The sequence below is a fragment of the Protopterus annectens genome, chromosome 11.part0 (assembly GCF_019279795.1).
Source record: "Protopterus annectens isolate FY-2018-M chromosome 11.part0, PAN1.0, whole genome shotgun sequence".
NCBI classification, from domain to species: domain Eukaryota; kingdom Metazoa; phylum Chordata; order Ceratodontiformes; family Protopteridae; genus Protopterus; species Protopterus annectens.
The window spans coordinates 417927357-417955178 of record NC_056745.1 but is presented as its reverse complement, the minus strand read 5'-3'; the positions used below and the strand labels follow the sequence as shown (position 1 = coordinate 417955178).

The 27822-nt window shown below is 36.8% G+C and overlaps 1 protein-coding gene across 5 annotated transcripts in view; it reads left to right on the top strand.

Moving 5' to 3' along the window:
- ANKS1B (ankyrin repeat and sterile alpha motif domain containing 1B) overlaps positions 1-27822 on the top strand; it is a 6771497-nt gene that overhangs the window by 301181 nt on the left and 6442494 nt on the right. For all 5 annotated transcript variants that reach the window (XM_044087908.1, XM_044087910.1, XM_044087909.1 and 2 more), the window contains exon 4: positions 10386-10505. In XM_044087908.1, the coding sequence (XP_043943843.1) occupies positions 10386-10505 (120 nt within the window). The remainder of the gene's footprint in view (positions 1-10385; positions 10506-27822) is intronic.

The window sequence follows — 27822 nt, the reverse complement described above, 5'->3', positions numbered from 1 at the left end:
GTACTATTTAGAATAATTGTCTCTTCATCACTCATTTAAGTTAGATAGTGATCAAGTGTGTTTTCAGTTAGAGGACTTTATAGTTGTATACCAATTTCGAGCTCTGCCCTTTGGCCTCACTACAGCCCCCAGAGTGTTCATCAAATGTATGGCAGTAGTTACTGCTCACCTGAGATGTTTGGGATTCTGGGTGTTTCCATATTTAGATGACTGGCTCCTAACCACCACCACCAAGCATCTACTAATAGAGGCAAGAGACACCACTATGAAACTATGTTCTCGCTTAGGGATCACAATAAACTACAAAAAATCTGCCTTATTGCCATCTCAACATATTGTCTTTATAAGTGCAGATTTAAACACTACAACAATGATGGTAAAGCTTCTGTTAGTCAGAGTACAACACCTATGGGCGCAAGTTGTAGACCTTCTTTTCAGGAGGAAGACCCAAGCAAGTACAGTTCTATAATTACTAGGCACAATGGCAGCTGCAAAAAACATAATTCCCTTAGTGAGACTGCATATGAGAATTTTACAATAGCTACTATTCACTCAGTGGTCCATGCAGGACTTTCCGATGTCACACCAGATCATGTTGACGGAATCTTGCAGAAGAGACCTCCGTTGGTGGCTTCCTCCCAACCAAGTTACTTTAGGTCAACTGTTTGCTCTTCCACAACCGCTCACCACGGTGACCACAGATGCTTTCTAGTTAAAGTGTGTGGGGGGGGGGGGCATTATCAGGGAAGAACAGTCCAAGGCATGTGGCTGGATCACGAGGCCCATTTGCACAACAGTGTCCTAGAGATGAGAGCGGTGCTTCTTGCATTGCAAGCATTCCAAGACTCTCTTCCACTGGGAACAATTGCAATCCAAACAAACAATATGACAGTTGTATGGTACATAAACAAACAAGGAAGAACCAGACCTTACCCTCTTTGTCAAGAGGCCCTGAAAGTATGGCAGTGGGCAACCTCCTCCAAATGCTTTCTTACAGCAATGCATATCCTGGGGAAATCCAATGTGATAGCAGACAAGCTCAGCAGAGTGATTCTAATGCCTCATGAGTGGTCCCTGAAACAAGAAGTAGTGGAAAGGATCTTCTGAAAATGGGGACAGCCTTGCTGCGATCTTTTTACCACGTTATAAACACCAAATGCATCACCTACCTTGCCCTAATCCCCCCCTTGGGGGAATCCTCAAGGGATGCACATGTACACGATTGGCCCTCGGGTCTCCTTTATGCCTTCCCTCCCTTTCCATTGATACCCAGAGTTCTTCAGAAAGCCAGCGCATTGGAAAGGACCTTAATTTTGATAGCCCCTTAATGGCCTTGTCAAATTTGGTTCCCCTTCTTGAGGTTTAATCCTCAGAAGGAGCCTTGTATGCTGGACCCAGTGGCAGATCTCCTGGCCCATCCATCAGGAATGCTCCATCCATCTCTCTAGACCCTCAAATTGACAGCTTGGCTGCTCCGGTTCCAAACATAGCCAGGCTACCAGATCTTTCAATCCCAGTACAGCATATCCTGATTTCTTCTCACAAAGCTTCTACGAGAAAGTTATATCTCAGCAAATGGAAAAGATTTTCATCCAGGGCTGTAAAGAATCATATTGACCCATTCTCTGCATCTATACCTTCTATACTGGAATTTTTAGCAAACCTTTTCAATGAGGGAGCAGCTGCAGCTACTATCTGTGTACAGTTAGTAGCAATTTCAAATTTCCACTTTGGAGAAGAAGGAACCAATGTTATTTCCCATAGATTGTGCAAACCCTTTTGGAGAGGTACCAACCTGTTAAGACCACCCATTAAACCACCTCTACCTCCATGGAACCTACATTTTGTGTTATCCCAGATAATTATTCCCTCTTTTGAACCTGCGTCATCCTGTCACTTAAATTTCTGAACCTGGAAAATGATTTTCTTAGTGGCTATCACTTCAGCCAGGAGGGTTTCGGAGTTACAAGCATTGTCTATTAAACCTCCATTATATCTTGTTTCATAATGACAGAGTTTCATTTCATACAAACCCAGCCTTTCTACCAAAAGTTTGTTCGGAATCAAACCTGAACCAGTCTATAGACTTACCAGTGTAAGGCAGAATACATGTTACACCAACTTGATGTACATAGACAATTACATTTCAATTTACACAGAACAAAGGATTTTAGAAAAACTGATCAATTGTTCTTATCCTTTTAAGATTCCATGAAAGGAGCTTCAGTGGCAAAAAACACTCTTTCCAGGTGGTTGTCAGATTGCATCTCTTACACTTATTAGTCAGTGGATAAACAACTTCCAGACAAAGTAAAAACTCATTCTACAAGAGCTATCTCAACCTCTTCTGCTTTCCGTGCTAAACTACCGACTGATACAATTTGTGCAGCAGCAACGTGGGCAAGGCCTCATAGCTTTATCACTCATTACAAAGTGGATTTGGCCTCCAGGAACAGGGCTTCCTTTGGGTCCACTGTTCTGAAGAATGTTCTTCCTTGAGCCATCCAGGAAAGATGGTGCTAGGGATGCTGTCCCACAAGTAAAGAATAAAGGTGACATAGGACAACTTAACATAAAGACGTCATGTACTTACCAGAACGTTCCATGTGAGTTGTCCATCTCATCTTCATTCTTACTTCCCGCCCTCCTACCCCCATCCTTTTAGCTCCTGGAGGATCGAGAGATTATTAATTGAGTTCTGATTGTCTCTGACCCTTTTCTTAGCTTATAAATTAATGCAGGATTCTTCATACACACACACACACACATATATATACATATATATATATATATATATATATATATATATATATATATATATATATATATATGTGTGTGTGTGTGTGTGTGTGTGTGTGTGTGTGTGTGTGTGTGTGTGTGTGTGTGTGTGTGTAATTATAAATTGGTATATCAGCAAACAAGATCTGGGGAATGCACTTTAGCATTATGGGATATGCAGTAGGCCACGAGCTAGTTGGAGACCTCAAGCTTTAGTAAATGGCAGCGTCAGAGCCAAGGATTGGTTCTGAACCCACAAGTAAAGAATGAAGGTGAGATGGACAACTGACATGGAACATTATGGTGAGTACATAATTTCTTTTTTTCTTTTCTGTAATTCCACAGGAATGTATAAGTTGAAATTAATAAGGAAGGTTATCTTTTAAGTTCATGTCATATCTGATGATTATTGGCTTGATTTATAGGTACTTTGACTATTAAGTCCATTTGATACATAAATAATATTACTCATGTTGTAAGATTAAATATCAACAGCCTGACAAATAGTTTGGTGTTTTGTATTCACAACTATAATGAGGAGAATTTGTCAAGTTAATGAGTAATTATTTTACTAACATATGACAAGCAAGGTTCAACATGATTAGATTTTGATAGCAAGCATTATGAAATTATAGTATACAAACATTAATATTTATCTATTTTGAAAGCTGAACAGGAAATGTCATTCTTTTGACTGCTGGTAACTTCCACATCTCATCTTTAGGAGCAGGGTAGTAAATATGCCTTACTCCCAAGGGAACTTAATTTTTATTTTAATCTGTTTCTGCATGTTTTATTTCACTGAAGTACAGTGTTGCTATTTTTTAATTATTTGCTCTCTACAGTACCTAAAGCCTGGGGACTACATGCCAAAGAAGTAAGCCTGCTATATCTTGTCATCATTCCCAGACTGTTGGTATCCTGCTGTTCCATATTGCTTCTGGCACACAAAATTAGATGGCTGGACTTTGTGTATTTATCCTGACTCATCTGACTCCTCTACAGGCTTTGCACTAAAGCCCAGTGATGAGTTGTTACAGCACTGCTTGAGAAAATGTTCTACTGATAAGACGTTTAAAAACAAATCCCTTCTGACCCATTTCTGTTAATGTCACTTGTTAAAGTTAATAGAATCAATTTATGAGCTCAGTTTAGTAAAGAACAGCTTGTGCCAATTTCAGTTTGTATACTTGTTAGGTAACCGAGTTACTCAGGCAGAGTTGATTGTTTATATATTTTCTGTAAGACCTTAATAGAGGAACTGTACCTAGTCTACTTGGATTACTAATCAGGGTCTGACATTTTTGTAGTATGTTTTGCACTACATAGGTAAGATATCAGATTAAAATGAAACATAAATAATATAGGACATTTGTAGAAAAGGAACATTGAGATATACCCAACAGTCTTTAAATGCGGATTATTTGAAGGTGTGGAAGGGGACCAGAATTACTTAGCAAAGAGGGTGGTAAAAATGTGTCAGCTGATAAAGGAGTCTATGATATATGATAAATGAAGAATGATGTAAAAGCAATGTCTGAGTTTGAACTCACTGTGAAATATCAATGTAATATGTATACTAAAGTTAATATTAATGCAGTTATGAAAAGCTTGTAAGAACATCCACTTGTGAGGCGAGCATGATAATAGCAGTTAAACAAAAGACTTCTGAGGGATCTGTAGGAATAAGTAATGCATTAATGTGTCATAGTTTAGTGACAGAGCAGGACATACAATGAGTAAATGTTGCAATATTTGAATAGCCACTGGTAATGAGTTATAGTATTAATATCTAGTCAGGATCTGGTTAATGATATAATATACTCACAGCTGCTAGGGTTGGTCATAAGGATGAAACCTGAGTGAACAAGAGCAGAGAAGTGGGCTTGTAGCTTCATAACTCACACCCGATTAATAGGTTCATAGATTCATGGATATATACTTGGCTAATGACCACTGGGGCCTTTATAACCCTAGCCAAACATCTGAAATGTATCCCGCAAGTTTATGTGCCTTAGAAGTTATTGTAAAGCGTATATGTAAGCTAGGGAAAAATTTACATGCTGACTCTGTCCATTGCAGATCCTAAACCAGTGGTGTACTTCCTATTTCCCATCCACTGGTCCAGGTTTCTCTTCATTACAAAAGCTTATCTTTAATAGGGTTCACATGTATGGGAAGCCTATCCCTTTAAAATGTCCTATGTATGCGGCAAGGAAAGTTTAAATCCCTAGATCAAGTAATTCTGAAAATATTCATTTTGTGAATATGTAAAAGCTCCATCAGGTGTTATCCAAGGATGCCTTGTATGTCAGGCATAGAGCATCTGTCAACAGTCTACTGATATATTATAGTTAGAGCAAAATATTACGTACAATATTTTTAAAACAACAATGGTTTTCAACAAAAAAGTGTTTGCTGCATCTGTTTGCTTGCAGATGCTCTTATATTGATGATAGTTTTATTTTAAAGTATAAATAAAAATACTGACTTTTAAAATCCTACAGAATGCAGGATTCGCCTCCAGCTGTTCTGCATTAATATCAGCCTTTCTGCAGATTGTAATCACTTCATTGTTCCATCAAAAGATAATTTGCTTTAATTGTAATGTATAAAAGGTTTATACTATGAAAGGCTCAGTTATAAGACAGTATGGCACCAAGTCATAAATAGCCAAAAAATACAGTAATGAAAAAATCAACCTATAAGCATTTATGGCTTGGATACCCCGGTGAGGCAACCTCCTCCTTGAACCTACATATACAATTTCCACAGTCAAACACGAAGAAGGAAAGAATATCCAGACATGAAGGAAATGCTGCCCCCCCACACACACACACACACACACACCAATAACACTGACAGTGATTTCATACAGAAAATGGTTATTGGTGTTTTATAGGCTGGAGACTAGTGACCTGGGGAATTTGATCTTGGTGAACTGTAGAAATACAGTATAAAGGATTGTAAAGCAATTGGGTTACTGCCAATCTGTTAAATTAACAGTTTTAAAAAAATAAAATAAAATAACTGAACAGCTAACTAACTGTTTACAGTATTCAGATATGAGTATTCTTAAGTTCAACATCCTGTGAATCCCTAATTTTATATACTTGTAAAAGTTTATCTGATGCCAAGGTTGTCCCATAGGTCAGGAAGATGTGGAATTCTTTCTAAGATAAGAATATTGTTGTATGGCATTTTTAAATCATATGTGATTCAACAACAATCTTATCTAAGAGATACAACTTGTTTGCCCTAAGATATATAAGATACAATGGCAGAAAGATATTACTGGGGCACTTTGGATGGAGATGGCCTTTTATATTTCTATTTTGAATTGGTCAGGATTAGAGGCAGTAATAAAACAGCTTGGAGAGGGACTGGGTGCTAGTTATATAATGAGTTATTCATTTTTATTCAAAGAACAATTACTTCCATTTTTATGGGCAGTATTTTTGCATTTTGTGGGGGGTTACCATGGGTGCTTATTTTTCTCCAGATCATGTTAACATTTTATGCATTTTTTTGAGTAGCAGTCTATTAATTGTACAAGCTGTTTCCAGAAATAGGGTTACTTTTATGGTAGATACAAAGATGACCACATTTTTATGTTAAGAATCTAAAAATGTTAGTGCATTTTTGAAACCCTTCTGGGTAACATATTTGAAGTAACCATCATCAAAGAAATAGATATGCATGTGTTAAAGCTTTTTCAGTATAACATTTTGTGGTGTTGCTGGATAAAAAGTTTATAATATCACTTTCATGAAGCCAACTGCAGTAAATATTTTTGGCTACAGATAACATTCATCCACAGCATCTGATTCAAGTTCTTTAACTGAGAATTTTTTGCATGCTTTAAAAAATAAATGAACTAAAAATTACCCCAAAAGCTGGAGGTTATTTTATAACAGGCCATTAGAAATTGGTTATTCTGCATGCATGTTGAGTAGAAATCAGGGGAAAGCACCAAACTGAGCAAAAAGTATGAACATCATTTTAAAATTAAGTCACAAAGAAAAAAATGATACACTGTACATGGTGACTGCTTGCAACTCATTTTCAAACATTTCAGTGATTTAATATGCAGAAATTGGTTTATATTAAGTAGTGGCCCAGATGAATACTGTTTTACCCTAGAACTTTATATTTTCATCTCAAAAAGGAAAGGAGCCTACAGAATATGCTTTTAGTGAACAATGTAGTTCCAAGACAAAATAATTAGTCTTTTGGCATGTTCAGATGTGAGCACTACAGTGTTTGTAAACATATTGGCATGTGTAGCATATGTTCTATAAACAGTAATTTCTGTCTCTTGAATGAAAGATATGATTGAGATACACACAATGTGGTGTGTGTTTTTTTTTTGCGGTTGTGCACTCAGTTGTGGTAGATAGGTAAAACTATTAGAAGTAGTTACTGCCTCTTTTTGTGAGTTTTGTGGTTATACATATGAATAATGCTCATTCTGGAGATTCTGCAGGAAGGTTTGTCACAAAACATAACTGGTACCAAAATCATGGACTGAAGCTAATTGCCAAAAAATGCATTATTGTATCCTTTGGGACATCATTTATCTCTGGGAACTACCACATTAACTATGTGTGCCTAAGAACTGACCCAGTTTTAGGGATTTGGGAACTTATATGGACAATGACCTATCTTTTGACCAACATGTGTCCATTGTTGTAACAAACTCATTCTATATTGAATAGCCTATAAACAAATGGATTGTGTCTAGATCTAAAGATGTCATTGCCCTCTTTACTCAGGCCGCATTAAGTTGTTCATTGATTATAATGCTCCCTTTGACATGTATCTGTCCAGACACATGCAACAACTGGACCACCCATGGATACAAGGCTAAAAGAACATGCAATACATCGACCAACTTAAAGCCCTATCATTATGCTTGGTATCCAACAGACTGCTAAGAGGTAACCTGTGTCTGGCATACAAGGTATCCCCTGGCAAAGTACTGATGGATTTACTGCACATTTGCAAGACAAATGGCATCAGAAATACTCAGTCTAGGGATCTAAACATCTTTTGCAACATCAACAGAATGGCTTGGTGGGCAGGTATATCTCGCAGAGGGTACCACTGCTCTGGAATAGACTTCCATCCATGTAAAACAAAGTTCATCCCTTTTTATATTCAAGCACAACTTGGACCTGTTAATGGAAAACAGAAAATATATCCTAGGACTATCCCCTGTACTACTAGTGGACATAAACAGCTCCTAAATGTGTTATCCCCTGCATGGGTCCCCTCACATTATTTATGGTATGATCCTAGTTATTCTCATTGGGGTAATATATAATTATTGACCATGGGATAGGTAAGCCCAGTCTCTACCAAATAAAATAGGTTGATTCAAGCACAGAAATGGAAACTGAATAGGCTAAAATGGCCTGTAAAGGTAGCTAGCCTAGTTCTTATCTGTAAACATGTGAACTGCCTCTATAAATGTGTAGCATTAATAATAATTTGCAGCATATGTTTTTTAACACTTGAAGCACATCTTATAGTCTTGTACAATATATTAGACTCATTTGTGCTAAAATACTGAGGTAGATTGATGTAATTTGGTTTGACTGAATGTGATTTGACTGCCCTTGTAAGTGAAGTTTCAGTCATGAAGAGGAAACCAGCGAAAGTGCAAATCACTTGCCATCCACAGAAGACAAAAAGGTGCAGTTTGTGCCCTCAGCTTGGGTGTCCTGGACTTACTAGTTGCATTTTCTTAGTTTGGTGTTTTGCCATAACTTGCAGGCCTGGGATTCTGGCTTAATTATCCTTGTTTATTCCAGTGGCCTTGGGCCAAATGGATTCTGCCCCTTCCTCTTACCACCATATTGAGATTTTGGAGGATATGTTTAGCCATTTCCACTTCACATTAGTCACATTGATCTTGTTTAATCTCAGTCACCTGCACTAGCCCTAATTGTTTCCTTAACCTTCAGACACTCACACATGTTCCTACAATTAATGCTAAAGCTTTCAGAATTAACAAAGGCTTTGACATTAAAACAAACTCCCAGTTAACTTCACACAAGCACAGCCATCAATTAGCAGGAATAGCCATACCTTACTTTGATACTTCTGGCACTTGATAAACAGTTCTTTCAACAGAAAAAAAAAAACTCGGTATATATATATATATATATATATATATATATATATATATATATATATATATATATATATATATATATATATATATATATATATACACACACACACACACACACACACACTCAGTTCATTACATGACCATTTTGACAGGATCATTAGTCAGTCTACACAGCATAATGCAGTAACATTGGTTGTGAAGTGAGATGATGTCATTGTGAATGACGTATAGCGCTGATTTTGTTGTGCCATTTCTGTGATGGAGCAATGCAGCATATATTTGAGTTAGTCAAAAGCTGTTACATCTAGTTATCATGGTATGAATTATACCTTTTGAAATGCTGAAAAATTAGTTGTTTGTGGATCACAGGTTATTTTAACCTCTTTAGACTTGAAGGCTGTACCATATTTAACATTTTTGTTTGGACTTCCTATTTCTACTTTTCTTAACTTACAGCTGTCTTTCAAAATATACATGACTAATTATTTCACTGTCTGCTTATATGCTTTTAGACGGGGTTCCACTATGAGCAAATGAAACTGAATGTACAGAGAAATGGAATCCCCGAAATGCAGTCACCGGGGGGGAAAAAAAACAGCCTGGAACTTGTATATACTAACAACACAGCCCCACCAACTGAAAAAAGTGGGAAATTCTCCCAAAGTGTGCATCACTGCTGGCAGAGCTCACTGACAATGATTTCATATGGACAAATTCCAATCGGCAGTGGGTTGAACCTGGGTCAACCCGTAGGTTACCCTTTAGCCAGCAACATGTCTGCTGTCTTTTGCCTAAACAATTAATCTTCATTCCAGCTCATTTCTTACCAGTGTAAAACAAAATATTAACTTTCCATTATGACCTTCATTTCATTTATGGATTGAATATTATTGACTAGTGCAGAGCTGGACATGGCTAATCTGTTTAAACGATGTATGGTAGGAGAATAAGCAGTGCGCACTTATCGGTTTTTAGAAGCTTATTAGTATGCCAATTGCAAATGTGTAATCTATTGTGCTGTTGGTTAAAGTTTTTATTGTTTTGTTTTGCATAATAAGAGTGCAGATGACTGGAGCTGCTTAAGTACTGGCTGCCATTTTCTGTTATGCAGCAGTTATTCAGAGGCATTATCATTTTTAACTGCTACGCAATTTTTTATGTTCACCGTCAGTACTAAAGTTAGGAGTCTCAAGGCTAGATAACACACCTACCAAAAATAGATGTAGTCTTGCTCAAAAATTTAGCAGGATTTACTGTAGAGTGTTTTAGTTAAGATTTTACAGAACAAAGTTTTATGTTATAATGAACAGAGGCTACAATTTTTCAATTAATGCATATGTATACAGTGCAATCTTTGTTTTCTCAAATGCAAGTAATTCCTATTCAAGTATGCCAATTTCCTCTGTTAACAAGTTTCCTCTGATGGAGTGTCATCAGCAAATTCAACAAAAGTATTCAATATTTACAGAATTTTTTGAAGAGAAAGCTGATGACAAGTGCACAGAAGACCCGGTGAGACAATGTCCAATGCCAACTCCTCGGACGTCTGTTTCATCTCCATCAGGGTCACCCTCTCACAAGACAAAAAGTAGGTGACTTTTTGTTTCAACTTTATAAAGTTAACTGTAAGAGTGACTTGTCATGTTTGCTTGATGACTTCTTATAGCACACAAATTTCTGACTTCCACCATAGATTTTTAGGTTTTCTTTATTGCTTCATTTTCCCTTGCATTTACTGACACCAACCAGTGCAGCATTTCTGTTTGATGGCAGTGTTGTTTGTCTTTGAGCAAAACAAGTTAGAAAAGAAATGTAGCTTTCATAAGTAATCATCATAAGCTTAAGATAATAGGTTTACCATTGACAGAAAATGGAAATTAATTACTTTTTATGGCTGACGCAACAGGTTAATGAAAGAAGCTGTAGACGTCATTTACACTTCTTCAAATAAAGTAACCATATACAAACATTTGAGATCTCTGTATGTAATTTTTATTAATAGTATATGCTACTACCAAAAACACTTTTGTGCTGTTAGAGTTGTCCTCTACAGACAGATGCTTAACTTATGCTGGTGCAGGTTCATAATGAGCAAAGCATGTTATATAAATTGCTTCATCTGCTTTTGAACAAATGTACAATCACATAATTTTTGTAGTACTTAAGGCATCTGAAATCAAATATGTTTTATGCCTGCCTTTTACAGTTTCAGAACTTTGTTTCCTTCTGAATACTATATGCTAAACCTGAGAAGAAATCACAGAACAATGCACAGCTGATATATCAGATAAGTAAAGTAGTCCAAAGGATGTTTTTCAGGTATCTCCTAAATCAAGAGGCAGACATAGTATATTAGACAGTACAAAATTGACAAGCACAACATACAAACCATTTATACTTGTAGATACACTGTTACCTTTAATTCTGAACTTAAAGCAACATTCCCCAAGTGAGTGTTTTCCTCCCAATGGAAAAAATATGCAGGAATCTGCTAGAAAGTCCAATGTAAGGGGATTCCCTAATATGAGACTACAAATGCAGTTTGTCGAATGTGTCTTGATCGAACTGAAAAGAGTGAAAAGGCAAAATAGCGAAGTGGCTTTTCAGCGAATTCTTATCCTGGGAAAGAATTCACTTGGCCACTTTTGTTACTTTGCCATTTTCAGCACTGTAGTGCAATCTCAGAGTTGGTATATTTAAGTAGGGGGGTGTGAGGGGTGAAGCCCCCCACATTATGCAATGTTTTAAAGTTTTTTTTTTTAATTTTTTTTTTATTTTGGAACAGAGATTTTTTTTCCTTTGGAAAAAAAATCACTGTTCTGAGGTTTCGACATTGTAAGGTTTCACTTATATGGGGTCAATTAATTATCATTCATTTTTTGTAAGTGTGCGATAATATAATATAGACCTTTCAAGAGACGGCATTGAATTCCAAACCAGATTTAAATTTATGGCTTCCTTTTTCCTTGTTCTACCTAGCCAAGGATCTTGACCTTTCAACCATTGCACGTAACATGTCTCAGGGCAGCTCGCTTCCTATTTAAGCTGCTTGTGTCCATTCTGCTTCAGCACTTCTAATAAGGGCGTGATCCTACAAATAAATAAAACAACATTAGAATGGAAAACAAAATAGGCTATATCCATATGAATTTACCCTAACATGGCTATGTAGCACATTATCGTTCGAAATTATGAAATGAAATCGTAGAAGTCAAATTAATTAATTTGTTTCCTCTCAATACATTAATATTCCTTTTTTAAAATAAAAATTACTTTAAAAATGCCTAACCTGAATTAAGAATAAAAGGGCTGTTTATAATGAATTGAATGCCAGCAAAATTAGCTGCTGATAACATTATTGCAAACTGCATAATTAAGAATCTACTAATTATCATAATAGTGTTAATTATAATTAAAAGGACTTAGCCCCTATGAGATTTGAATCCTACGACCTTTGCATTATAATACAACACTCAGCCTTTGGCTCTGAATCTAGGTTTTTAACTTGATTTATATAGTTTTGATCAACAATTTGATAACTTTAATACTAGTTACAGTAGCGTCACAAATTAATTAGATGAATGACAAATTGCATTAAAGTTGTTGGTAATGATAGTTATATAAGCATTACAGTTGTTAGGAATGATATTTATATAACACTGTTAGATTTAATTCATAACTTTGATAGATTGAATTCATTGAATTAAATCCAAATTTGTTAATAAGTGCTCTCATACCTATGGCTGAGAAATAACAAGGAGGAAAGCTAAAATATGCATTGAGGATGGTATGAACTATTCTTCTGTGACAAAATAAATCATAAAATTGATATAATTGGAGTTAAGGGGGGATAAGGACAGAAAGATGCTGTAAAATTAAGCCCCCCTCCAAAAAAAAAAAAAAGAACAGGACTAAAGGAAAGGAGTGGTACATACAAAGGTATTTGTTTTATATATATATATATATATATATATATATATATATATATATAAAAAACCCTTTCACTCTTTCAATTTTTCTAAAAAAATGAGACATTTAAATCCCAACTTATTTGTTCATTGGCTGGCAACTGATATTCTGCAGTGTTTGAAGGAGATGAAACACTGAGCTGCTGTCAAAAGATGGAGAATAGCTGTTATTCCCTATTTTATAGAGACCCTCTCAAGGGTAAAAGAAGGCTCACAGGCCAGACAAAAGCATTTTTCTTGCAGAATGAACTTTTATATTTTGGTTATATTACTATGTTCCTTATTCTGTATATAAATAACACTCATATTTCAATTTTAAGGGAAAGTAAAGGTGTTGACAATTATTACTGACACCTTAAACTTCAAATCGAATGGGAATAGAACTATGTTTGTTGCAAGTAGATATTTACGACTGAATTTGTCCTCTACATATTTTGTAATCAACCATTATTACCATTATTACAACCATAACATATACATACAAAATCTAGAACACTTGATAATAGTTTTCAATCTTACTCACAAACACTGGCTAATCTACAATGTATGTACTGTATCTGTGTACTATGTATGTATTCTACCTATGTTCCAAATTTCAGCTGTAAACCACAAATCTATTAATTACATTTATTTTTAAAATTAATATTTTTTTGTTCTCTCCACTGTAACTGTTTATGTGCCGCATACCACTGTAAAAACATGTCTCTTGTAATTTGTGTGTATACTGATCATGTCTAAATAACTAAATGTGTCTGTAATTTTTCTTTGTGGAGCTTTTCTCCCTGGGCCTCTGCTGAAAAAGGACCTTTTCGGCTCAGTCAGACACCCCCGGTTAACAAATGTAAAATAAAATTATTAATCACATTTTTTTAAGTTTCGGTTAACACAATACAAGTACAGCTCTTTTTGTGCTTTTTTCATAAAGAAGGCTAGTGAACCAGAATGTGTTTAAAGGGGTTTACTAAACATTTTCAGTTTTATTTCACCCTACAAAGAAGGTTAGTCATTCAATCTTTGCATAAAAATATGGATTTGTGTCCGTCAATCAATAAATCAGTCAGTCTATATGGTATTGTTAAAGCACTATATCAAAATTATGTGGCACAGAACAATAAATAACAGTAACAGAAAACATGCAAAACAATATATAAAGAAATGTAAGGTGAAACATCAAACATATATAGAGAGTAAAATAGTAATGTACATAAAAGCAAAAGCAAAGACTAGGTTAAATGAATTATATGAAGAATTAAAAATGATTTATAAGAATTCTGCATCATGAAAAGCTTGCATAAACTAAAATTGTTTTCAGCTGCCTTTAGAAATTTGATTCTGTAAGGAATCCTTCAGCCATTTGGACAAGGAGTTCCTAAGTACTGAGGCAGATTATAAAAGGGCTTGTTAGCAGATGTACACCAGTTGAATCTCTGCAATGCCAATCAGGCTTGCCACAAAAGATTTATAATGCTCTCACTGGAAATTACAGTTTTGTTTGTTTTGTTTTGTTTTTTCAAAAAGAAGATCTAAGTTCATATCATGCATTGTAACAAAGAATCAAAGGATTGCATGTTAATACAAAAGCTGAGTGGAAAGCGGTCTAAATATTTGAAGAGAAGTGAAACATAAGGGAACTGAGGATTTCAGATAATAATACAGCAGTACCATTTTGCACCAGATTTAAAATACATAAGTCACTAGCTGGGAGTCCAGCTATGAGGTATAAAAGTATTCAAGTATTGGGGTGAGACTAGAGTTTGAACTGTAACACCAAGGGCCTTTTCTGGAAGTAGATGTTTGATCCTGGAGATGTTCTTAGGTAGAAAAATAAGGAACTGTTCATAGAGAATGCATAAACAATATCCACTAATCTAAAACCTTACATGATACTACTTCACTATTAAGTGAATTTATAGATGTAAGGCAAGAATAGAACTGCCTCTGGCCTGCTGGAATAATCCACCTTTGGCAGCGAGACATGACAAGCACTTAAATTGTTTCAAAAGATGCGAGAGTGCAGTTTAATGAATGTAAATGTGGGTGTTTCAGATATATAGGATATAATGTGCAATGTATATTCTCATACAAATTATGGAGTTATGTTTATTTTAGTGAATACAAATGCATGTATTTCAAACTTACAGGTTGAACTGTATTATGAATATTCCTACACAAATTAGGGAGTCATATTTTGCTATTTGTGTATACATATACTATTAAACTTTTGTATAAATATTTTATTATTCTCTTATTTTTTCTCTTTTTGCTTCTTTCCCTTGAAATTTAAATGTCATGTGCTTATTAATCTCTATACAATAATTTTATTGTTCATTGTGAACCTAATTTCTACTCTCGTATTTTATTTGTGAAACTTTGTAATATCTGCTCCAGTGTATTGTACAACTTTTAATATTTGCTCCAAAGCTTACATGATGACTGAAAAGGACCTTTTGGCAGGTCTACTTAACTTGCTAACAAAGAAACAGCTAGATAAATAATTTAAACAACTTAAACCTTAGTCTTGACTGGATGAGATCTCACCCAGTTCTTAACATTCCATTTTAGAACACAAATAAAGCAGGTTTCATGCATGACAATAACAAATCATGATAAGAACTTGAGTGAGACACAGAAATGACTGCCACTGACATAGCTGTGACAGTTTGATCATATCACTGTATAGTATCACCCAAGGGGAGCACATACACACCGAAGAACAGGGACACCAATGCATGCCCCTGAAGTACTTCAGAAAATTAGGCTAATATCATAGAGAAGTCATCACCAGAAGCCCTCTGGGACCTTGCAGTCAAGAGTAGAAGCAAGAAAGTACCTGCTCATTTAAACCACAGCCAGCTAGTAGTTGATTGAGAAGGATCATGCAAAATAAAACAAATGAGATATAAGTAGGACAGGACAGATTACATTCCACAAGCTCTTTCTTTAAAGAGCTCAATTATAATCCTGATAACTAACAGTTTCAGTATTGTGACATTTCCTAAATCCTGACTGGAAAGGGTCAAATAAACTATTAGTGGTTGAATAATCCTCCAGTTGTATACCGTCATCTTTTCAGAAATCATTTCCAGATGTGGAAGCATAGAAATCAGTAGATAAGTAACAAATATTGTTAGAGTAAGACTTCATTTTTGATGGATAGGAAGAATCAATGCCTCATTTAAATCTTTAGTGAACAAGTCTTCCATTAGAAGAGATACAAAGGTTGAGAGGAACTTTTTATCCAATTACAATTATATTATTTTCATAAAAAGTCTTTATGTCTAGAACATGGTTATTTTTCTCAGAACCTACAGTAACCACCACAAGAAACCATTACTAGGTGCACATCTGTCTTTGCATGTGTTCTTTAGAATTTCCTTTGTTATAATGTCTGACAGGATTCTTAAATAGCTGATTTCAGGACAGAATAGGACAATTTTCTTAAACTTAGAGCCGGCTGTCTTTATGATAATATTTAATGTATTGATAATGATAATTCAAAAAAACTAGTTCTAACTGTTGTGATCTGCCCCCAAGAGAGCGTAACCTCTTGCTGTCTGCGATGGCTTCCTTTTAACTATGGAATAAAGCCATGTCTTGTCTATGGGTAGACATGAAAAGCACCCTAATGGTTATAAAAAATAATAATAAATAATACAAAATATGATAACAGAAACTGGAGCTGGGCCTTGCAGTACTCTTTTATACAGACTCTAGGTAACGCGAAGTATGATACCGTCTTCTAAGACAGTTTCGTGATGATATAATGAATGGGAAAATAACAGATCTCATAACAATGGGAGGGAAAAACATTCCCACAACTAGCAGATGCTGTGAATACAAAAGTAGTCAAAAGCCACCAAAACAATTTATTAAAATATTGAATAGTCATGCAATACTACATACATTTTTCTGGCTCCTATCCAAAATGCAGAAATCACCAGCAAAATCAACAGCAAATAAATATATGCAGAAATATTCACACTTAGAAGCATACCTCTCAACCTCTTAACTCAAGAATCATAGACAAGGCCAAAAATCAGGGACATATTTTAAATACTGCTCTTATATACTTAGAAAGTTGCTAGAATAAGGCATTTTTCATCACTGTGCATTTTCTAGAGGATGTGAAGTGTGAAAGTCAAATGTCTGGCATTATGTAGTTACTGCAGTCTTGAGTAATTTGCCAGAAATATTATGTAGAACACGTGAAAAATGTGAGGCAAAATCAGGAACAGTTAATTATGTGCCTTTCATCTTAGAAAATCACTTGTCAAATAATACTTCAGATGAGAAATGACACATATTAAATTCTCACAGTGCAGCAGTTTTTTCCTTTAGAGTAACATAAATTCACCAGTTATAAGTGTCTCTTGGGCACCACTAACCATCCATTTTGTTCCTTAACTATCACTGCCTATACAGCATAAGTCTGCTATTGAATTCTCCAGGAAACAGCTAATTTTTCCTATGCCATGCTTTTACGGAGTTTTTCTTTTCTGATAAATCAGTATCATTCATTATAAAAACATTTCAAACTTCAGGTGAAAAGTAGGATGCAGTCCAGATAACTTAGATGATGTTTGTACCATGCTTGCGCTGTTGTCCCAGAATATATTTACCCTCCACTTATGTTAAGAAATCCAAAGCGCATTTAGGAAACAGACACTTCCATGTCCATATATGGTGATACCTCTTCCTCCTCATTAAGGACTGCCAAACCAATCGCTTAAATACTGATTGGAATCCTACTGATGAGCCTTATAAGGCCCCAATTCACACTACTATTTCCACTCTATATTATTTTACAAAAAATGGAGAGCATTGATATCTGTGCAGTAACTGGGACCTGGTTCAAGGTGCCAGAGAGCACCCCTGCAATACCAGGCTACAACTCTTACCACACTTTTCGGCCACAAAGCCAGGACCAAAACACTAAAGTTGGAGAAGTGTCAATATTCACCAAGGATATTCACAACACCAGGCTAGTTACCCAACATAATATGTCTGAAATTCTCTACGTGCAACTAACACTAGGTAAGACTGCAATCCAAATTGTAGCTCACTACAGATCCCTCACCTTGCCCCAAGATTCTCACTACACCTTTCTAAAAATACTGGAAAATATTAAGATACAACCAAACACCCTAATACTGGGTGATTTCAGCTATCCTGCCATTAACTGGGAAAACCACTCATGTACCAACACCTTTGCCCAACGGTTCTTGGAATTCATAAATTCCAATGCCCTGGATCAACTAATCCTTAGTCCCACCAGGGGCTCCAGTATCCTAGACCTGGTCATTAACAACATGGGAAATCGATGCTCCACACCTATGGTCACCCCCTCGTTGGTCAGGTCTGACCATAAGCTAATCACCCTTGACATCCACATCCTACCCTCACCTCCCAGTAAAGAAACCTCCATAAAAAAACTTCTCCAAAGCCATCTTCATGCTACTCAAGTCAGAAGTGACAAACTTCATGACACCCATGTAGACGGGAACTGAATGTTCGACTGCTGAATCCTACACTAAAGCACTGTATGAGCACATCCACTCGTACATGAATCATGCCATCCCAAATAGAACCAAGATGCTCTCCTCCAAAAAAAGGAAGCCAATCTAGTGGTCCCTTGCCATAAACAAACTTTACAACAAAAGGAAGAAACTGTTGCAGAAAAGAGAAAAATCCCAGGATGCAAAAAACTCCCTTACCAGCCTCAGTAAGAAGCTAGTTACAAAAATAAAATTGTCAAAGATTCCAAAGACAACCACAAGGCATTCTATAGCTATGTCAAGAATCTAAATGGCAATGCTCAGATCTGCTCTGAGCTACAACAGAATGGCATTAAATATACTGATCCCAAGGATATTGCCAATATCCTGGCAGATCGATTCAGTGCAGACCTAACCTCCTCTTACCCCCTAAAAGACCCATCTCAATAATGAAAGATTGCCAAATTCTGGTAATAACGGTCACACAGGTAACAAACATACTCTATAAAGCTAAGAATACAGCATCCATGGGACCAGATGACATCCCAGACTGTGTACTACATGAACTACAAAATGAACTTGCACCTCACCTAAGTGTCCTGTTTAATCATAGCCTCACCTCAAGCTTCGTGCCCACTGAGTGGCACACAGCTACAGTTATCCCACTCCACAAGAGGGGATCCACCTTGGATCCCGGGAACTACTTCCCATCAGTCTGACTAGCCTGATCTGCAAGGCCATGGAATGTATTATCATGGAACTTATAAACAAAGACACTGGACCTCACGCAGTTTGGGTTTGTGAAGGGCTGATCTTGTCTCCTGAACCTGATTGACTTCTTTGAATCAGTCTCCAGAGCCGTGGACAAGGGTAAGGTGGTCCACACAGCCTATCTGGACCTCACCAAGGCCTTCAACACCAGCCCCCACCCTGGAATCGTAGATAAACTTACTAAGCTGGGCATTAATCCCTACGTCACTCAATGGGTTGCCAACTGGCTTACTGACAGAACCCACACTGTAAAAGTAGCCAACTCCAAATCCAGATCCAGACAAGTGACAAGTGGAGTACCTCAGAGTTCAGTCCTGGGACCACTCTTGTTTGGCATCTACTTCTCTGAAGTGCAGGCCAACACTAAGGGACTCTGGCTAACAAAGTTCGCAGATGACTGCAAACTGGGAGCCATTATTGAATCCCCAGATGATGTGGATATTCTACAAAAGGACCTTACAGAAATAGATGCTGGATGCCAGAGCCATGGGCTCAAGCTCAAGGGCAAGAAGTGTATAGTTATCCCCTTTGGGAACAAACATGTACCCGTGAATTACCACATATGTGGCAATACACTAAAGACTGAAAGTGTAAGAAGAGACTTAGGGACACAGGTGGACAGTGGTCTCACCTTCGATAACCACATCGCCACAACAGTCAAGAAATCCTTCTATGTGGCACATCTCATCACTAAGGGCTTTTCATCCAGGAAAAAAGAAGGTCATTGTCCCACTGTACTCATCCCTCTTTAGACCCATTTTAGAATACAATGCCCCATTTGGTATGTACTTCTCATGACATCTGCAACAACTGGAAAGGCCACAGAAATATCCCACTAAAAGAATCACAGGCCTAAAGCAGATGCCTTATGCTGAACATCTAAAAAAACTCCACCTATACTCTGTCGCATATCATCTACTCAGAGGCGATCTCTGCTTAACATACAAGGCCATGTCAAACCCAGAGCTGTTGGACATGCTACACTTAAATAAATCCCAATCCGTCAGAGGCACATGCTCCAGGGATCTAAACCTTGTCATCACAATGAACAAAACATGCTGGAGGGATAGGGTCTTGACCCAGAGACTCCCCAGACTCTGGAATAGACTGCCCATACATGTCAAGCAGAGTGCCTCTTTGGCCCTCTTCAAAAGGAACCTTGATGATTTTATGGGAGATAAGAAATTCACCCCGGGGATCACATCAGTCACCCTGCTAGACAGGGGTCCAGGGAAGTAAATACTGTGGGAAGACATAGCCAGGGAATTGTTATGGCTAGGCTTGTAAAGGCCCTAGGGCCGATAGCCTAGTACTAACCTATGAACCTATGTACCTAATGAATCAAATGTCTCTTAAGTACAGCATCTTTCTCATTAGCATGCATAGCCATAACAGCTGTCACCTTGAAATCATTTGGAAAATGGGAAGTAGCTGAGATAACCATGGTGCCAATCAATTCATGCAGCAACTTCCAGAATAATTGCATGCCTTTATGCTCTGACTACTCAGGAAGCAATACTTAAATGGTACAGTTTTAAAACTTCCACATTTATAATGGGTTATGTAACTGTTGACAAACTTTAACTTTAGAAGGACATGTTTCATTCAGCAGTCAAACTGTTGATTATATCTCACTAAATGGAAATATCACAAACAGTTATGTCAAAAGCAACATCAGTGCATTTGTGAAACAGGAACTCTCCATTCGGCACCTCCGGTTGGAAATATTTAAATACCTAATAGCACGATGTGCAGTATGGAAAGTCTTCAGCTGCTGATCTCTAACTCTGTTATAGCTGATTGCTTAGCTCTTTCTTTTTTGCAAGCATTTTTCTTTTTTTTTTTTTTTTTCAATAATAAGTCTTTATTCTTTTCCAAATGTTAATACAATACCACAACATATTTACAATATATACATGAATGCTTCCAACAGTTACATAAAATCATTATACATTAATATAAACTTCTAGATGAGTATTAAAGGAAGAGAAAATAAGAATCTAGTATCAATATGAGGCTTATCTATACTGAGCTCCATATTTAGTATGTACTTCCCGGGGAAAAGTGGATTGGAACCTTAAGCTAACACAATGTTAAAGATTTGCTCCCATATTTTTGTGTTATTTATACTTTTCTTATGATCTTTAATTAGTAATTTATGTGCTAAGATATGTTTTATCGCGCTACACTCTTAAAGTTTTCCCATGAAGTCTGGGATGGATTCAGCCAATTTGTAGCTATATACAGCTTCATTAACAGGAAAATATTTATGAGTATGATCCTTTGGGATCTATCCCAATTATTCGGAGGAATATGAAGAATCATAAACTCCCAAGAAAGTGTAGACTGTTGATAACCCATTTTTTGTAATTGAATTTTTAAAGAATTCCAAAGTTTGAAAATACATTTACAACTCCAGAACATGTGTAAAAGGTCAGCCGTTTGATCTAAACAATATGGGCATTTGGAGTTTTTAGAGTTGAATTTATATAGAGTGAGACGAGTGTAATACGCATTATTAAATATCATCAACTGAGTAAATAATAACTTTTGAAGATATACTGATTTTAGGGTTAAATTAATTGCTTTCAATATTTTACTATCTTCAATCGTTAACAATTTCTCCTTCCAGTATTTGGATAAAAGTATTTGGTTATTATATTTCACGTCTTTTATCAAATTATATGAAGCCGTTATATATTTACAGTCCTGCATAAGAGTTTGCCATAAGTTTAGGCAAATGGTTAAATCTTCTTCTTTAATTTTAAAATTACTATTACTAAAATAACTTATTGACAGATCCTTTAACTGTCTCATTATAATTAAATACGAGTTAGGGAGATTCATCTCTCTTAACATGTCATGCATTGAGATACCGAGGAAGGGATATAAATCAAGTATGGTTAAATCACTTATAAGTGGGAATTTTTTAAGATCTATCAGTTGATTACCAATTTTCAAATTCGGGTTCTTATGAAATGGTTGAAAAGTCATCATATATTGTAAGAGATTTAGTGAGTTAAACAGACTTTGTACTGATATTATATATACCCTGATATGTTCCATCAGAGCGTACATTATAAGGGTATCTTTATTAAAAAAAGGTAATGCCTTACAATTAATACCCAGTCCAGCAGCATGTTTATAATTCACAATCAACCACTTGGGTGACCATTTAGGACTGGACCTGTCAAAGTTAACCACTCTTAGAATTCTATTAGCATTTATTATTAAATAATATGCTTCAAAATTCGGTAACTCTAAACCACCCCTATTTTTCGGAGTCATCAGTTTATCATAGGATATCCTAGTTTTTCTAGGTTCCCATACAAATCTACCTAATTCCGTATGAAGTTGTTTGAAGATTTTTTGCAAGCATTTTTCATTTATTATGTATGCCTGTCTACACATGTATATTTTATGTACGTACAAGTATTTATTTTAAAATTTTACATAATGCTGGTGTTATCGAATTTGTGAATATTGATTTGTGTTTATGTATATATGCTGAGTTCAAGCAGCAGTGCTGTTTATTCTTTGCATGGGATAGAAAAGGGTTAATGGTTCCATAGTCGACGTTGCTACAGCATTCATGCTGATTAGTTAATTCCTTTCCATATGGGTTTATAAAAAGTGTTTAATCTAATCTTTTTTATGCATCTGAGGAAGTTTAATTGAAATAAACGAAAAGCACTTTAAAACAATTTGTCGTTACTTGGTTGTCACTCCAGTGCCATTTCTTTAGTAACTGATAAAGTTCTACCATAAGAACACAAGGTAGTGAAGGATAGAAAGGGGAGACATTGAATACCATCATGGAAGTATCGAACAGAGAAAACCATAAAGCAACTAAGTCAAGAAGTGTCACTATTAGAAGAGTGTAGAAGAGGGAATAGATAAAAAAATACTCAGAAAGATAAAAGCAATGCTTACTATTAGAACAGATCAGGATCTAACTATCATGCACTATCGCAAAACATAAACTAAAAATCTGAGCACAGGCAGCAAAACCTAGAAGATACATAGACAAATATAAAGGAAAGGTACAAAATAAGCAATTTATTGATAACTCAAAAATGTTTTATAGAGAACTGGGAAATAAGGTAATAGGAATTGAAAGACTACCAAAAAAAGAACAAATAGATACATTTTAGAGAAGTATCTATGAAAATCCTGTGGAATATAGCAAATATAATACTTGGATAGAAGAAGTAAAAGAAATAATAAGAAGTTTAAAGTTACAGGATATGAAATGGAATGCAGTAACAACCAGAGAGATTGAAACAAAGTTAAGAAAAATCTCTAATTGGAAACCCCCAGTTCCAAATGCAGTACCTAACTTCTGGTTAAAAGTGTTAACATCTTTGCAAGAAGATTTAGCCATGTGTAAGAATTATTTACATGTGCACCCCAAACAGACACCAATCTGGCTAACAACAGGAAAAACAATGCTCCTACTTAAGAGTGAACCTGCAAGTGATGCTAAAAATTATAGACCAATAACATGCCTTCCAACGATGGATAAACTATACACTGGAATTGATGCCGACCGAGTTTAAAGTAATTTAGAAGAAAACTCAATTATGGCAACAGAACAAAAGAATAATAAAAGAAAGTAATATGGAACAAAAGATCATTTGTTGTTAAATAAAGTCATAGTGGAGAGCTGTAAAAAGGACAACTTAAGTATGGCCTGGATTGATTACAAAAAAGCATTCGGTAGTATCCCACATTCATGGATAAAAGAGTGCATAAAAATGTGTAAGATACACCCTACTCTAATCAGTTATATTACAGTGACCATGAAACAGTGGCAGACCACTTTGCAATTAAGCCATGATAAAGGACAACTTATTATTCCAGGGATAAAAATCCAAAGGGGAATATTCCATGGTGACTCTGTCAACACTGTTATTCTGCCTTGCCCTTAAAGGACAACAACGGGATATTAAAGCAGACTGCTCAACCTGCTGTCTCTTTTAGTCTCTGTTCATTGATACAGCCTTGAAAAATCACCCATGCAGCTTTAAAAACGAATCCACTCAACTGTTTTCCCTGTTAGGCTTCCTACCTGTCCATACTGTTTTACTTTCACTTTGAAAACCAAGTTGAAAAACCTCTAGCTGGCTCTGAAATGATGATGTCACATCTGCCAGAGCTCTTGCTCCAGCTACCGGGACATTTCCTCCCCCAAAGTGATGTAATCCTCACCTGATTTGCAGCTGCCTTGCCCAGCCCACTCTTAACTTAGCAAAAATGTCAAACTATAATCTCACTTTTCTGAAGAGCTCTACTGATATGTGACAAAGTACTGGCAGATGCACAGTAACAGCTGCAAAAACTAAGAGCTTAAATTTGCAATGACCATGTGTAGACATTAATTGCATATTTTTACATAAGAAGCAGGTGTAGTTACTATCCCTGTAGTTACTGATTTGGTCTTTCTTATCTCCTTGCTAGCTATCCACTTTACTGATTGTTCCTTGGCTCTACCTGCTCTGTTCACCCGGCGGGTTCACTCCACTCCCCTATTCTACCCTACCCTCAAATCCCACCCACCCCTACCACATCTACACTTATACTTAATTAACCACTCCTCCTCCTTCCACACCCTAGTATCTAACCAACCACTCCCTTAATTAATCTACACTTCCAGCCCATTCTCACATAACAACCCCACTCCTTTATATACTACTAAACCCTTACTCTTCTTATATAATCCATTAGTTAATTAACCACTTATTAACCACTCCCCTCCTTCCACACCCTAGTATCTAACCAACCACTCCCTTAATTAATCTACACTTCCAGCCCATTTTCACATACTAACCCCACTCCTTTATATACTACTAAAACCCTTACTTTTCTTGTATAATCCATTTCTTATACATTCCCTTCCTCTCCAAAACCCTACTAGAACTCAAACTAAAGACCATGCATCCCAAACCTATCATTCTCTTAACTCACATATTTATTCTCTCAACATTATCCTACCTACACTACCTCACCATACCACTCTATTCTAATCAATCCCTCATATTTCACACAACACTCTCCTCCTGTGTACAGCATGCACACTGCTCAATCTGTATATTCCCCAGCCTCTCCCTCCTCCACAACACAGTGCTCTTCCCATACAAAATTATACCAACCATAAACATACTACTCCCACCTTTACTAGCTCCAACTCAATAAAGCCAACTACCCAAAAACTGGAATCTAAACATCTTAAATACCTCTTATCCCTCATCCATTACTTAATCTCTATCTTTCTATCTGGGGACATACACCCTAACCCAGGCCCCTTCCAAAACCATAGCTCATCCCCCCTATCTCATCAACCCTTGTCAACTGGCAAATCCCTCCATCTCATAGCCCGTAATGCTCAAAGCATATGTAATAAAATCCCTACCCTCCATGCCTGGCTACACCACAATCAATCTGATATTCTGTCCATCTCTGAAACCTGGCTAAAACCACATAAAAGATGCAGAACTGATACCACCCAACTACTGTATTATTTGAAATGATAGAACTCATAAAAAGGGAGAGGTGTTGCTCTCCTCTATTCCTCATCACTCTTAGTCACCCCATATTCCAAGCCGTTTCCCAAATTCGGTAGTGCAGAATTAATCCCAACACTCCTTCAGTTAAACAAACATAAATCTATTTGCATCATCTCGCTTTACATCCCACCTGGAGACAATGTCCCAGTCCTTGAAGATTTACTCTCCTGGTGCTCCACCAACATTACCCATGAAACTATAATCCTGGGCGACATTAACATTAATTGAGCCAGAATTCAATCACTGACCACCCCCTAAATATAAATCTGTACAACGTCACTCAACTTATCAACTCTACTACCAGACCTTCCAAGGACCTGCTCTTTGGAAGCATCCTTGACTGGATTCTGGTCTTCCATCCCCACTACTTCTCTGACAATGGTACTCTTCCTGACCCACTAGGTGACCACGCCCCAACTTTCTGCCGTCGTCTTCCCTCCTCCCTTCAATTGTCCCACACCTATACCTCTACTAGGCTCCTAAAAACTTCAACCCTGATGTATTCATAGATGCACTAAAAGGAACTAACTGGAACCCATTAAAAACCTTACCCCTAGAAAATGCTGTTTCATACTTCAACACAACTTTCTTAAACTTGCTTGATTCCTTGGCCATCTCCAAATCAAAATGGATAAAAAGTAATCCAGTCTCTTGGTTAACTAAGAATACCTTAGCCAACATGCGATTTTGAGATAAAGCCTGGAAATGCTACCAAAATAACAAGTCCCTCTCCACCCTAAATGAATACAAAACACTTCGCAACAAAGTAAAGAAACTTATCACCACTTACCGCAAAGCCTATTTCTCCACCCTTCAGGCTAACCATAATACTAACCCCAAGAAATTCTGGAATGGTATCTCCTCTCTCCTTAACCCTGGTAAAAAAGAAAACCCCTGCCCCAATCCAAATACTTCTGACCTGGAATTAGCTACTCATTTCAGCTCTTTCTTTACGGACTCCATAGCTAAACTCACCTCTTCCTTCACCAAAAATCCAGCTCCCACTGATTCACCTTCATATAATCCCTTCTCCTCCAATAACTCCAGCCCCAAAACACCTCCCTTCTCCTTGAACCCTATCTCTATCTCTATCATAAAAAACTCCTTCTAAAGCTGAAACCATGCTCCAATGCACCCAATGAGTTACCCTGTCATTTCCTAAAATTAGCCACAGAAACCATTGCCTTCCCTATCTGTATACTAATAAACCAGTCTATTTCTGAAAGCCATGTTCCCCTGCTCTGGAAAAAAGACTTTATCATTCCACTACACAAAGGTGGCAGTAATAATGATATCTCCAACTTCCGCCCTATCGCTATCCTATCTCCTATTTCCAAACTTCTCAAAAAAATGTATCCACCTTCACCTTCAACTTCTACCCTATCTCATAAACAATAACCTTCTCACTTCTGCCCAGCATGGGTTCCGACCTGGCCACAGCACCGTCACCACTCTCCTCTCCTTCTTAGAAACTATTAACAAAGCCTGTGACTCTGGACATATCGTATCCACCCTCCTCTTAGACCTCTCCAAGGCCTTCGATACTATCTCCCATAACCTTCTCCTCTCCACACTCTCTATTCTTAACTTATCCCACTCCACTATCAACTGGTTCACCAGTTATCTATCTAACAGGCACCAAGCAGTTAAATGGAAAAAAGCTACCTCACCTTTCCGCAATACTCCCAAAGGCGTGCCCCAGGGATCTATCCTAGGTCCCCTTCTATTCAATATTTTCATCAATTACTTCCATCATACCATCTCTAATGCCAAACTCATCCAATACGCTGACGATTCTATAATAATCTGCTCTGCCACCTCCATACGCACACTAGCAATACAAACACAGGATGCTTTCTCCTTAACTGAACATTGGATGCTAGACAATCCCCTAGCACTAAATGCAACCAAAACCAAACTCATGTTATTCACCCCTTCCAAAACCACCATCCTAGACTCAAACTCCTTCTCCATCACCAGCCAAAATAATACACCCCTTGAAATAGTCTCCTCAGCAAAACTACTAGGAGTCTTCATTGATGATCACCTAGAATTCGATAGCCATCTCCTACTAAACATCTCAAAAACCCATAAAAAACTTGACA